This window comes from Eleutherodactylus coqui, chromosome 10 (genome assembly GCF_035609145.1).
Source record: "Eleutherodactylus coqui strain aEleCoq1 chromosome 10, aEleCoq1.hap1, whole genome shotgun sequence".
NCBI lineage: Eukaryota > Metazoa > Chordata > Amphibia > Anura > Eleutherodactylidae > Eleutherodactylus > Eleutherodactylus coqui.
In genome coordinates, this window is record NC_089846.1 from 57146773 (window position 1) to 57161907 (window position 15135).

General features: G+C 48.0%; 1 protein-coding gene across 1 annotated transcript in view; it reads left to right on the plus strand.

Moving 5' to 3' along the window:
• LOC136581056 (zinc finger protein 25-like) overlaps positions 1-15135 on the plus strand; it is a 32449-nt gene that overhangs the window by 3580 nt on the left and 13734 nt on the right. Inside the window, exons 2-4 of the mRNA XM_066582047.1 lie at positions 8756-9107; positions 10415-10580; positions 12104-12193. Of these exons, the coding sequence (XP_066438144.1) occupies positions 8756-9107; positions 10415-10580; positions 12104-12193 (608 nt within the window). The remainder of the gene's footprint in view (positions 1-8755; positions 9108-10414; positions 10581-12103; positions 12194-15135) is intronic.

Consider the following 15135-nt stretch of genomic DNA (forward strand, 5'->3'; position numbering starts at 1 on the left):
CTGGGGCCAATATAGGGGACAGTTACCACTGAGGCCACAGTGGGGGTCACTATTACTACTGGGGCTGAAATAAGGGACACTATTACTACTGAGGCCACTCTGCATATCGCAACATACCTCCAGCTGACTTAAGGTACGGTATGTTTGCACATGGCGGAAATGCTGCAGGATGTCTGGTGCGGCAAATTACGCAGCATTTCCACATCCAAAAAAATAGTCAAAATCCCCACCATTGGTACATTGGTACAAATTTCGAAGGCTTCCCGATGTCAGTGCTCCCCGGCTTTGGGTTCGCAGCAGCCTGTAGTGGCCTCATCTGATCAGCATCACCAGGTATTGCGTTGAATGTAGGCAAACATTCATCTCCACAGAGATTCAAGCTTCAGAGCATGGTGGTTCTGTAGAAATTGTTTGGGTAAGAATACAAGGAGAGAACAACAGAACACCATTGTTTGACAGAACAACAACAACAGAACAACGACACCATTGTAAGCATTTACTATAGGCGGCCTGGACAAGCAGAAGATATGGATAAACTTTTTCTACATCAGATGGCCAAGCTTTTTAAAAAAGCATGACATAGTGATCATGGGAGATTTTAACTATCCAGACATTTGTTGGGAATCTCTCTCAGGTAAAAGTAATGGATCAAACAAATTCTTATCCGCTCTTGCTGACAACTTTATCTTCCAAAGGTAGAAGAGTAAACAAGGGGATCTGCTATCTTGGACCTAAATCTTACCAACAGGGAGGAAATGGTTGAGGAAGTAAGGGTGGCTGGGACCTTAGGAGGCAGTGATCATGCTATCCTTGAATTTTGGATAAAAAGGGGAGGAAGACCTGAGAAAACTCAAACCTCAAGGTTGGATTTTAGAAAGGCAGATTTTAATGAACTCAGAAAGAGAGTAGGAAGAATCTAATGGCTGGATGTTCTTAAGGTCAGAATGTCCAAGAAAGTTGGGAAATATTGTGAAATTAGATTCTCAAAGCACAATCGTTAACAACCCCTAAAAGAAGGAAGAATGGGAAGCACTTAAAGAAACCAGGATGCATGAACACAGAACTTGCACACATGTTAAAAATGAAGAAAAATATGTTTATCAAAAGGAAAAAGGGGGAATATCTAAAGAAGAATATAATGCCGTCTGCAGAAAATGTAGGGCAAGTGTCAGAAAAACTATAGCTAATAATGAATTGAGGGACTCAGGAGCAGCAGGAGTCGACCCAAGACCGAGAGGGAGCTTCACAGCACCCCCAAAATGGGGAAGCAAGGTGAGGAGGAGCTCCAGTGAGCCAGGGGACTTTAAAACACAGCCCTGGGCGCCCCTGAAGGCATATACAGAGAGGCAGCCTGAGGAAAGAGGGGAAATTACAGCTCCCCTATACACCTGGAGCATACAGCCCCCCCAAAGGTACCCCATTCACCATCTGCAGAGACTGTCTGACCCAGACAGGGAGGGTAGTGGGGCCCCAGGAGTACTACTTGTGTCAATAGAGGGACTTCGTGCCCCCCCCAGCCCCCCACCCCTGCAGAAAAATATCAGCGGCAAGTGGGGAGGAAAGCGGAGTGACAATCTGCAGAAGCACACTGTGCTGTATACTTTAGATCAGTGGTCCCCAACCTTTTTGGCACCAGGGACCGGCTTCAAGCAAGACCATTTTTACAAGGCCCGGAAGGGTTGGGCGGGACATGGGTGGGGCTTTGGTTATAGGGGGTGGGGTTATGAAGGGGGATGGAGTTTAGTGCATTCTTATTTAATTATGACATTTAGAATGTCCTGGCAGTACACACATTGGGCAGTATATAATCTATCCTCCCCCCCCCAGCACACACATAGGGCAGCATATAATTTATCTCCCCCCCAGTAATAGACAGGCCCCATCCCTCAGTAATTAGCAGCCTCTCCCCCTGTAATAAGCAGGTCCCCCCCCAGTAATAAGCAGGTCACCCCCCAGTAATAAGCAGCCCCCCCCAGTAATAGGCAGTGCCCCCCCCCAAGTAATAGGCAGCCCCCCCCCGTAATAGGCAGCCCCTTCCCCTGTAATAAGTAGCCCCCCCAGTAATAAGCAGCCCCCCTAGTAATAAGCAGGTCCCCGCCAGTAATAAGCAGCCCCCACCCCCCCAGTAATAACCAGCCCCCCCAGTAATAGGCAGCCCCTTCCCCTGTAATAAGTAGCCCCCCCCCAGTGACAACCAGCCCCCCCAGTAATAAGCAGCCCCCTAGTAATAAGCAGGTCCCCCCCCAGTAATAAGCAGCCCCCCCTAGTAATAAGCAGGTCCCCCCCCCAGTAATAAGCAGCCCCCCACCCCAGTAATAGGCAGCCCCCTCCCCCCATAATAGGCAGCCCCCCCGTAATAACCAGCCCCCCCAGTAATAGGCAGCCCCTTCCCCTGTAATAAGTAGCCCCCACCCCCCAGTAATAACCAGCCCCCCCAGTAATAGGCAGCCCCTTCCCCTGTAATAACTAGCCCCCACCCCCCAGTAATAACCAGCCCCCACCCCCCTCCCCAGTAATAGGCAGCCCCCCCAACCCATATACTTACCTCCTCCCTGCTGTCGCTCTCTCTCTGCTTGCCCGGACGTCAGTGTGCAGCCCGGAACGGTTTCTCCCCGAGTCCTCTCCTGCGGAACTAATGAGCAGGGGACTCGGGGAGGGGAATCTGGCTGCACAGACGGCCCCGCTGGTAATCGCTTCAGTGGTCAGCGGCTATGGCACGCCGCGGGCCACATAGCACAAGGCAGCGGGCCGGATTCGGGCCGCGGGCCTTGCGTTTAGAGCAAAAGTTCCCGGCGGTGCCGCGGACCGGCGCTAACCACCCAACGGCCCGGCCCCGGTCCACGGCCCGGTGGTTGGGGACCCCTGCTTTAGATAACCGGACATTAATGAAGATCTGCCACCACCTAGTGGTCATCTATTAGAACAGCACATTCTAAAAGCCCAAGCTTCTTCCCTGGTGGTGAATCAGCCCCCTTTGGTTCTATAAACGTGTAACCTATAAAGACCCTGAGCCGCATGACAGTGACATGCAGTACTGACAACCAGAAGCCATAGGCTATGCCCGCCCTCCAATCTACAAGTGTAACACATGGGTGGTTTACGATTGACTTCCTAATGTCTATCTAAAGCATGCCCGGGCCGGACCTCCGCACTCTCTGAAAACAGCTCACTTTATGCTACACACAGAACGCTAATACGAATATGACCAGAACCAATAGAAAGAGCTCTCGGGACTCTCAATCTACTGTACAAGGTACACTCCCAGAAATGTTTGCAATGCAGTCTCAAGCCGAACCCCAAACAACAACCGGACCGGCAAGTCCAGCTGTATCAGAATGCTTATATGATGCACCCCCTCACAACAAACTCCAGATCCAATAACTGCCGCTCTGACGGGTCCTCATGCTACCTTGTTAATCCATATGAAGTCTATATTCAAGGAGGAATTAGCGACGGCGGTTAAAGATTTCACGGATCAAATAAAAGATTTAGGCCAGAGAACAGATGAACTCGAACGTAAAACAGATGACAGTGTCCGAGCGATGGAAGAAGATAAACAACGCATCGATGACTTAGGCCTCATGTCCACGGGCAAAATAGGATTTAGAATCCGCAGCGGATGGTCAATAAAAGGGAATTTTAAAAAAAATGGAGCATGAAAAAATCCGGACCATGCTCCATTTTCGTGCGGGTCTCCCGCGGTGACGGCTCCCGCAGGCTTCTATTGAAGCCTGTGGAAGCCGTCCGGATCCGCGGGAGACCAAAATCAGAATATACTCACCTGCTCCGGATCTTCCCTTCTTCGCGGCTTCATCTTCTCTCCGTCTCGGCCGGATCTTTTTTCTTCGGGCCGGCACATGCGCGTGGCACGCAACCGACGTGCCGTGCACATCTCCCGGGCCGAAGAAAGACTTCATGCCCCCCCCTTACCCCTGCAGAAAAATATCAGCGGCAAGTGTGGAGGAAAGCTGAGTGACAATCTGCAAAAGCACAGTGTGCTGTATACTTAAGATAACAGGACATTAATGAAGATCTGCCGCCACCTAGTGGTCATCTATCAGAGCAGCACATTCTAAAAGCCCAAGCTTCTTCCCTGGTGGTGAATCAGCCCCCTTTGGTTCTATAAACGTGTAACCTGCAAAGACCCTGAGCCGCATGACAGTGACATGCAGTACTGACAACCAATCTGGACCGTGCTCCATTTTCGTGCGGGGCTCCCGCAGGCTTCTATTGAAGCCTATGGAAGCCGTCCGGATCCACGGGAGACCAAAATCAGAGTATACTCACCTGCTCCGGACCTTCCCTTCTTCGCGGCTTCATCTTCTCTCTGTCTCGGCCGGATCTTTTTTCTTCGGGCCGGCACATGCGCGCGGCATGCAACCGACGTGCCGTGCACATCCGCTGGGCCAAAGAAAGACTTCGTGCCCCCCCCTTACCCCGCAGAAAAATAGCGGCAAGTGTGGAGGAAAGCTGAGTGACAATCTGCAGAAGCACAGTGTGCTGTATACATAGGATAACAGGACATTAATGAAGATCTGCCGCCACCTAGTGGTCATCTATTAGAACAGCACATTCTAAAAGCCCAAGCTTCTTCCCTGGTGGTGAATCAGCCCCCTTTGGTTCTATAAACGTGTAACCTGCAAAGACCCTGAGCCGCATGACAGTGACATGCAGTACTGACAACCAATCCGGACCATGCTCCATTTTCGTGCGGGTCTCCCGCGGGGACGGCTCCCGCAGGCTTCTATTGAAGCCTATGGAAGCCGTCCGGATCCGTGGGAGACCAAAATCAGAATATACTCACCTGCTCCGGATCTTCCCTTCTTCGCGGCTTCATCTTCTCTCCGTCTCGGCCGGATCTTTTTTCTTCGGGCCGGCGCATGCGCGCGGCACGCAACCGACGAGAGGTGAGTTAATTCTTATTTTAAGCGCTCATGTCCGCGGGGCAGGAGGGACCCGCTACGGATTCTCCATGGAGAATCCGTAGCGGGCCTGATTTTCCCCATGGACATGAGGCCTTAGAGTCCAAAATTGAGGCCCTAGAAGCTAAATATGAAGACCTCGAAAATAGATCTCGGCGAGCAAACATTGGCATTCGAGGACTTCCTGAGACAGTGACGCTTCTAAAGGAGACAGCGACCAACCTGTTTATAGCATTATTGCCAACAGTCGACCAGCATCTGCTTAGGATCGACAGGATCCACCGGGCCCTTGCTAGACCGCCTAACCCGAATTTGCCCCGAGATGTAATCTTGAAGCTACACTACAGCGAACATCGGGATCAACTTCTGTCAGCAGCTAGACAACTGATCCACCTCCCAGGCCTCCCACCATCTGTCCAACTATATGCGGACATTGCCCCTTCCACATTGGCGAAACGCAGATTGCTACGACCGATTACCCAAGCCCTCCAATCGGCTAATATAAAATACAGGTGGGGCTTCCCTTTTGCCCTCATCTTCCACCAACAGGGCAGATCTTACTCGGTGAAAACACTGCAAGAAGCATACCAAGCTGCGGAGGCTGCGCAAATTCCAATACCGACAACCTATACCCCGAGAGCTCTACCCCCACGCCCAAGACGAACCTGGACTGTGACCGGCTCGACCAGGAGAAGAAATGGAGCGACCCCAGCTCACACCCGGGTCCAAACGGACACAGGCACCTGATCTGCATAGAAAAGGGACTAACCCCATACGAACCACAGGTCTCGGGTAATTCTGAATCAAACCATATTTTCAGACTTAATGTTATAGAAACCAAGCGTACGTTAAATATTACCCTGTTGACCTGATCTTGTTAGCGCTGCTTCCGGGGTCCCCCCCGCGCACCTACTTCTTATAGCCGACATAAGGCCCTGCAGTTCGCATGAGGTGTGTGATCGGGCATTGGGGGGGGGGAGACCTGGGATCAGTAAGCTCCTATGCCCTGCCAGATATGCCCCATAGGGTAAATGTTAAGCAGAAATAGGAGAGGCTTTATACGGGTCAAATGACTCAGATAACGCCAAACCTGGTTAGGCTTTCTAAGTTAAAGGGGTTGTCCCGCGCCGAAACGGGTTTTTTTTTTATTCAATAGGCCCCCCGTTCGGCGCGAGACAAACCCAAGGCATGGGTTACAAAAAAAAAAGGTTTAGTACTTACCCGAATCCCCGCGCTGCGGCGACTTCTTACTTACCTTACCAAGATGGCCACCGGGATCTTCACCCACGATGCACCGCGGGTGTTCTCCCATGGTGCACCGTGGGCTCTGTGCGGTCCATTGCCGATTCCAGCCTCCTGATTGGCTGGAATCGGCACAAGTGACAGGGCGGAGCTACGAGGACCAGCTCTTCGGCACGAGCGGCCCCATTCACCAGGGAGAAGACCGGACTGCACAAGCGCGTCTAATCGGGCGATTAGACGCTGAAATTAGACGGCACGATGGCGACGGGGACGCTAGCAACGGAACAGGTAAGTGAATAGCTTCTGTATGGCTCATAATTAATGCACGATGTACATTACAAAGTGCATTAATATGGCCATACAGAAGTGCTGAACCCCACTTTCTTTCGCGGGACAACCCCTTTAATGTTATTAGAACTAAGTTCATGTTAAATAATTTTTTGGCAGACCCGATTTCAAAGCTGTCCCAGGACTACCCCCACACATTTATCGTTCAAGGCCGATATTAGGCTCTACACTCCAGCACAATGTATATTACGGAACGCTGATGTGGGGGAGACCTGGAATCAGTAACCCCAACTATCTTACTAGAAAGGACCTGTAAAGATAACGTTGGATTAAGGTCATAGTCTTTTAGGGAGGGACACTTGTTGCCCTTCAAGGATTTAAGGAGCTAAACCTCAAAGTTCAATTGTACAGGAGGCCAGTGCAGGTCCGGCCTGGCTGTACAGGTTGTTACACTAAATATGACTGCTGAACACCCTTCATTGGGAAAAGTCTTCAGTCGCCATCAGTGGGCCTTTAAAACCCACACTATTGTTTTCAATTGCTTGTTCATAATGTTCCTGAAATTCAGGTTTTTGTTGGAGATGAGCGAACGTACTCGGTAAGGGCGATTTCGCAATCGAGCACCGCGATTTTCGAGTACTTCACTACTCGGGTGCGCTGTGGGTCGGGGGGTTGCAGAGGGGAGCGGGGGGGTAGCAGCGGGGAACAGGGGGGAGCCCTCTCTCTCTCCCTCTCCCCCCCACTCCCCGCTGCAACCCACCGCTCACCCACAGCGCACCCGAGTACTTTTCACCCGAGTAGTGAAGTACTCGAAAATCGCGGTGCTCGATTGCGAAATCGCCCTTACCGAGTACGTTCGCTCATCTCTAGTTTTTGTTTGTTTTTCCTCTAGTTAGGTTGTCAACAGAGTCCACTTTATCAAATTGCTCCATTAGCATGCTACTGCACTATGGTCCACTAGAAATTCCACTGCATCTCCCACCTCTTATACATGGTCCACATCATCTCACATAATGTACGGGGAATAAGAAAAAGAAAACAGGCCTTCTTATCCTACAAGACACATCGCCCAGATGGTATCTGCATACAAGAAACCTACTTTTCCCAAGCCTCCTCAGCCAAATACCTTCACCCTCAATATACAAGATTTTACTCCGCCTCCGCCCCTACAAAACACAGAGGAGTTCTGACTCTGTTCCATAACTCCTTCCTTTCCATGTTAATCAAACTGACATAGATGAAGAAGATCATTTCTGTCTGATAGCGGGAACATTACATGACCAACAAGTAGTCTTTATTAATGTCTATGCCCCTTCGGAAAACCCATTGCCCACGCTGTTCCTTCTGAGCCAAAAACTAACAAAATTCACATCGGCAAAATTGCTATGGGCAGAAGACTTTAACCTCCAATTCTCCCAACAGCTGGACAGAACGGCCCCTGGACCTGACAGGTTCACTAAAACACAGAGACAAAGATGGTCAGAGGCCCTAACATCTCTATCACTGGCGGACTGCTGGAGAGAACTCCAAGGCAACAAGCGAGGATATACATATTACTCCCCAACGGCCCGCTTATATTCTAGATTAGACTACATACTAATTCCAACCTCTCTCCTCCCCAAATTAGCCCAAATTAGACATATACCTTGTGCATGGTCTGACCACGACATTGTGGTATTTTCTATACTATGGTCCTCTGCACTGTTCCTAAAGACCCAATGGCGTCTAAATGAATCGCTGCTGAGAGACCCAAAACTATTAACCCAAATCACACAACACCTAACTGAGTTTTTTGAGATTAATACTAACCCAGAATCGTCCCCGATGTGGACATGGCTAGCCCATAAAGCGTGCATCAGGGGACACTTGATCAAATTAGCGTCCAAGAAAAAGCGTGAAAAAGGCCAGGCGATATTAGCTCTGGAGAGGAAACTCTTCCTACTAGAGACCTTAAATCAATATAATCCAACCATAGCTACGACCAAAGATATCAAAGACACTAAACTACAAATTAACGCCCTACTATCACAACAGGTTGAAAAAGCCCTTCGATGGACAGGAGCAACTTATTACAAACAAGCCGGATCGCCTGTTGGCAGCAAGTTTACGAAATAAGACAAAAATTAATACAGTCTTCAAGATTAACACCCCCAAGGAACCACTACATCCAATCCTGACAGGATCCACAATATTTTCCATGAATACTATACTACTTTATATAAAGCCCAAGACAGCAACTCTGCGCCCCCGAGAGCCACCTTCTTAGATACCATAAAACTCCCCTTCCTCTCTGATTCTTAAAGAGAAGTCCTGAATGCCGATATTTCAGATGAAGAAATTTCAGACACCATTAAAAATCTTAACATGGGAAAAGCCCCAGGCCCCGACGGCTTCACCTCGCTATACTATAAAAAATTCAAAGACGTACTAGTCCAGCCTCTAAAGAAAGTGTTCCAGAAACTCCTGAATGGGGAAATACCCCCGAAGGAATTTCTGGACTCGCAACTTACAGTAATTCCTAAAGAAGGCAAAGATAACCTGTCCCCCAAAAACTACAGACCTATCTCACTATTGAACCAGGACTACAAGATTTTTACCTCCATACTAGCAAACAGACTGAACCATCTTCTCCCCTCCCTGATCCACAGGAACCAAGTGGGTTTCATACCAGCGAGACAAGCGCCAGACAACATAAGAAAGGTCCTAAACATTATAGATTTCGTTAACACTACAAAATCCCAAATGACCCTCCTAGCACTAGATTTAGAGAAGGCTTTTGATACACTATCCTGGAGCTACTTATTCTCAGTCCTACGTCTCAATGGGATTAGGGGACCCTATCTGTCAGCCCTCCTAGCCCTCTACTCGACACCCTCTGCAAACCTTAAACTACCATCCACTAAAGCAGCCCCTATACCAATTAGTAGAGGTACTAGACAAGGTTGCCCCCTTTCCCCAGCATTATTCGCTTTAGTGATTGCACCACTGGCAGAAGCAATCCGTGCTAACCCCAACATAAAAGGAATTTGGATAGGGAATAATGAATACAAAACGAGCCTATTTGCAGATGACCTATTACTGATTACTGACCCTCTCCCAGCCCTTAACATCATTGCCGAACCTAATGTCCACACTAGACATCTGGTCTCAGCTCTTGGGCCTCCGAGTGAATGTTGATAAATCCGAAATATCCTTTATCAAAAAACCGGAACCCTTAATAAAATTGATAAACATAAACTTTCAGTTTCAGTATAAAATACACTACATCTCATACTTAGGCATTAAACTGACTACCTCAATACAATCTCTCTATAAGTGGAACTACCCAGAATTAATAAAGAGACTAACATCTGACCTGCGGAAATGGGATAAACCCCAACTCTCCTGGATAGGTAGAATTAATGCGATAAAAATGACTACTTTGCCAAGGATATTATATCTCTTTCGATGTCTACCGATACCCATTCCCTTAGCCACCTTACGCAACTTTCAACACGCTCTATTTAGATTCCTATGGGCCAATAAAAGAGCAAGAATCAAACATACAACAATGCATAAAAGGCTGGGAGGTCTATCAGTGCCCAACATAATCAAATATTATAAGGCGGCCCAAATAGCCCAATGGGTAGCGGGGCCAAACGACCCCAAAGGTAGCTTATGGCTGGAAATAGAGTAAAAACGTATCTATCCACGCAATATAGCATATTTGACTTGATCTTCAGGGCCACTTCCCCAAAAATGAGCCCGCTATCACACCACTCCCTCCTATTGTGGAGAAGCGCCCGGTTCAAGTACAATCTTTCCTCTAAGATTTCCCGAATGCTACCAATACTTCATAACCCACAGTTTCCACCAAGCCAAGACCTAGCTCATTTTCAGTGGTGGCTAAGTAATCAAAAAACCACCCTACGACATTTCTGCACACAATCTAAACTTTACACCATACAACAATTTGTTGCCAGAAGAGTCCCAGAAGAAGGGAAAAGGCAAATGTTGTCCCTATCTTCAAAAAAGGGAAGAAGGTGGATCCAGGAAACTACAGGCCTGTGAGCCTAACTTCTATACTGGGAAAGATCTTTGAGCAAATTATTAAACAGCAGATGTGCAAGTACTTGGAAAGAAAAGGAAGTAATTAACCAGAGCCAACATGGGTTTGTAACAAACAAGTCATGTCAGAGGAATCTAATTTCTTTCTACGACAGAATCACCAACTGGGTTGATCAGGAAAATGCGGTGGACATAGTATATCTGTTACCATGCAGGGCGGCGCTGGGTCCCGCGGCCGGCGCGCGCCGCTTCGAGCTCGGCTTCGGCGTCCCGGAGCTGTGCTGTCAGGGATCTCCCGGCGGCGTGGAGCAGCCAGCGTGCAGCAGCGTGGAGCAGCCAGCGTGCTGCGGCGTGGGCGTGTCCGCCCGTAGGGTGCCGCCCGCTCTCATCCACCTCCCTTATGCAACAGTGGGAGAGTCGACTCCTCCCACTCTCCGCCCCGGGGCGGAGGCTTTTAGTTAAAAGGCTGGCAGTGACCTGAACTCACTGCCAGTTATTGGTTCTGCTAGCCTCTAGTCAGGTCTATTCTAGTCTGTCCTAGTTGCTTGTCAGCATCCTTTCGTTTGCCTGTGAGCTACACCTCCAGCCTTGATTCACCTAGTAGTTTTGTTGGTCTGTTACACCTGCCTCTTCTGTCGGCACTCTGTCCCCTGTTAGTAGTTCCATCCAGGTAGTCGCCAGGTCCCTAGCCAGCGCAGGGACTGCCGCCCAGTTGTCCGCCTGGGGTTAGCCAGGGCCGAGGCAAGTAGGCAGGGACAGTGGGGTGCAGGAGATCAGGGCACCCCAACTGGCGCTCGGGGGGCAGAGTGCCGTAACATAATAACTGGCCATTTAAAACCGTTTTTGTCATGGAGGCGATCAGTTCCCTCACGAACCAGCTGCAGGCCCTGGTGCCTGTGATCCAGGATTTATCCGCCCGCATGGTGGCCCAGGAGCAGCAGGGGGTGTCGCAGGGGTCGGACGCCTCAACCAGCCCCGAACCCAAGTGCCCTCTTCCCGAGGTGTTTTCTGGGGAGAGGAACAAGTTTTTTGTTTTCCGACAGGCGTGTCGCCTGTTTTTTCGCATGCGTCCCCGTTCTTCCGGGTCGGAGGCTCAGAGGGTCGGGCTGATAATGTCCCTGCTGCGGGGCTCGGCACAGACATGGGCTTTCTCCATCCCCGAGGGTTCCTCCTGCCTACAGTCCGTGGACTCCTTTTTTCAGGAACTCGGGGGTATCTTCGACGAACCGGACCGAGCGGGGTTGGCGGTTTCACGGTTGTTGGCGCTGCGGCAGGGGTTGTCGTGTGTGGAGGATTATTGCTCCTATTGAGGCCTATCGCACTCCCTATGTCTATGAGGAGCTCCTTCCGGACTCCCTTGCGATCGCAATATCACTGCGTTTTTTAACGCGAATGTCAATAGGACTTTCTAATGTTAAAACACATTGCACAAAAATCATAAGCTTGTGCGTTGTGAGTTTTGTGCGAAGCATTTTTAACATTAGAAAGTCCTGTTGACATTCGCATAAAAAAAACGCAGCGATATCGCTATCGCACGTGTAAAGGCACTCTTAAATAGATGGTACGCTGTAGACCTGATTCATGGACAAACTCCGCCCCTCCAGGTTTAGACCCCATCCTGCATGATCACATGACTGTGACATCATCACAGGTCCTTCATCGGCTGCGCTGTGGAGTCTCCTGGCATGTTCCCGGTCAGTGTGTATTGTCCTCTTTGTCATGTGATCTGTGTGTCACTTGTGTGTATGTGATATCAGCTTCTGCCAGATGTGCCGGTGTTACAATCTGTATCACACGGTGCGGTTCTTCCTAAATGGGACATAATAGCATGATAACTTTTTCCTGCAGGTCGGTGCGATCACGCAGATACAAAATAGATATTTTTTTTTTTTAGGTTTTTCTTCTTACTTTTCAATAAAAGGCTAAGTGTTTTTGGTATTGTTGCATTCAAAAAGCCCAAAAAATGCTTGCCCATGAATGGAGTTATGAGGGCTTATTATTTTCTGTAACTTTTATTGGTACCATTTTGAAACTTTTTTAACACTTTTATCACTTTTTTGGGGGAGGCAAAATGAACAAAAAAAGTAACACATTCTCATTTTTTTTTGCTTTCTTAATAGCAATTGGCACAATGGAAAGGCGTTTGCTACTCACTGGGGTAGATGTGGGAGTGGATGATAGTTCGGGAGAGCAGGATGAAAGTTCTTAAAAATGATTTCAGGGAACTAGAATATAAGCTCAGGGCAAGGACCTCCAAAGTAGTATTTTCTGAAATACCACATGTACCATGGGCCACACAAGAAAGGCAGCAGAAGATTAGGGAGGTAAACAAGTGGCTGCAGAGTTGATTTAGGAAGGAGGGGTTTGGTTTCCTGAAGAACTAGGCTAATTTTGCTGCTGAGCACCGGCTCTACTGTAGGGATGAGCTGAATCTCAATGGGGAGGGTGCAGCTGTGCTGGGGGAGAAGATGACTAGAAGGTTGGAGGAGTGTTTAAACTGTCGCTCCTGTCAAACCAACCTGATCAACTACTATGAGAAGGTAAGTTCTAGACTGGACCGAAGAGATTCATTGACTCTTGTGTATCTGGACTTTTCCAAAGCGTTTGATACTGTGCCACATAAAATGTTGGTATATGAAATGAGAATCCTTGGTCTGGGTGAGAATGTGTGTAAGAGGGTCAGTAATTGACTCAGTGATAGAAAGCAGAGGGTGGTTATTAATGCTACATATTCTGATTGGCTCATCGTTACTAGTGGGATACCACTGGGGTCGGTTTTATGTTGAAGGATTGTGCAGTAAAATATTAATTTTTGCAGATGACACAAAATTATGTAAAGATATTAACATAAGAGAGGAGAGTATATGATTGCAAATGGATCTGTATAAGTTGGGGGAAGAAAAGTAGCAAATGAGGTTAACACTGATAAATGTAAGGTTATGCACATGGCCAGAGAGAATACATATTGTACATCAGGGGACAATAGAGACATCTCTCCCATGATCTGTTTATACCCCGGACTGTGACTGTAACAAGGGGCATCCTCTACATCTAGAGGGAAGAAGGTTTCTACACCGACATAGAAGGGGATTCTTTACTGTAAGAGCAGTGAGACTGTGGAATTCTCTGCCTGAGGACGTGGTGATGGCAATTCTATAAAAGAATACAAGTGGGGCCTGGATGCTTTTTTTGAGTGATACAATATTATATGTTATAATCATTAACAACTTCAGAAGGGTTGGTGATATTCTGATTGCCAGTTTGGAGTCAGGAAGGATTTTTTTACCCTCAATTGGGGAAAATTGGCTTCTACCTCATTAGGGTTTTTTTGTCTTCCTCTGGATCATCATTGGGGGGGGGGGGGGGGGGGGTAATAGGCTGAACTGGATGGACATATGTCTTTTTTCAGCCTTACATATATGTTACTATGTTTTCTGTGTGCCATAAAAAAGTGCATTTGACTTGTTGTACGGGTTGTGACGGATGTGGTGCTACCAAACATATATATCTTTTTATAATTCAATTTTTTTGCTACTAAAATGAAAACGGCACAAAAAAGTTTTTTTTTCGAGTGGATATATATATATATTTTTAACTATTTGTATTACCTTTTTTATGCCCCTGTAGGGGACTTGTGATCCTATGATCACTTAAATACACACTAAGGGCTTGTTCACGTGAGCAATATTCTCGTGCAAGTTTTGTCCATTCATACACACAAGAAAACAAAATTGCAGCATGCTCTATCTTTGGGGTTCCCTCAAACACATCGCCCATTGTTTTCAATGGGACCTTAAATAACATCGCATGGCACTTGAATGCAAGTGCCATGGGATGTTTCCCATTGAAGTCAAGATTGAAGTCCTATTAAAGATCCTAGCACACGTGTGAATATTGCAATTTATAGAAGCAATGTGATTTTTAATAAAAAATGCTTTGTATCAGCTTGAAACTCTCACGCTGGCAAGTGCAATCTCGCGCTCGCCCATTTGAGTGTAGCCTAACTGTGCCATTCATGATATCAGAGACTGAATGTGTGATTATTAGAGATGAGCGAGCGTACTCGTCCGAGCTTGATACTCGTTCGAGTATTAGGGTGTTTGAGATGCTCGTTACTCGAGACGAGCACCACGCGGTGTTCGAGTTACTTTCACTTTCATCTCTGAGAAATTTGCGCGCTTTTCTGGCCAATAGAAAGACAGGGAAGGCATTACAACTTCCCCCTGCGACGTTCAAGCCCTATACCACCCCCCTGCAGTGAGTGGCTGGCGAGATCAGGTGTCACCTGAGTATATAAATCGGCCCCTCCCGCGGCTCGCCACAGATGCATTCTGACAGAGATCAGGGAAAGTGCTGCTGCTGCTATAGGGAGAGTGTTAGGAGTGATTTTAGGCTTCAAGAACCCCAACGGTCCTTCTTAGTGCCACATCTGACCGTGTGCAGTACTGTTGAGGCTGCTTTTAGCAGTGTTGCACAATTTTTATTTTTTGTATATCGGGCGTGCAGACCATAGCTCAGTCTGCAGTCATTTTACAGAGTATAGGGGCAGTACTGGTGAGGCAGGGAAAGAGGTATACTGGCTATATAGGCAGTGGGCTTTTTCCCAAAAACTTCCAAAAAATACTATATTTGGCCT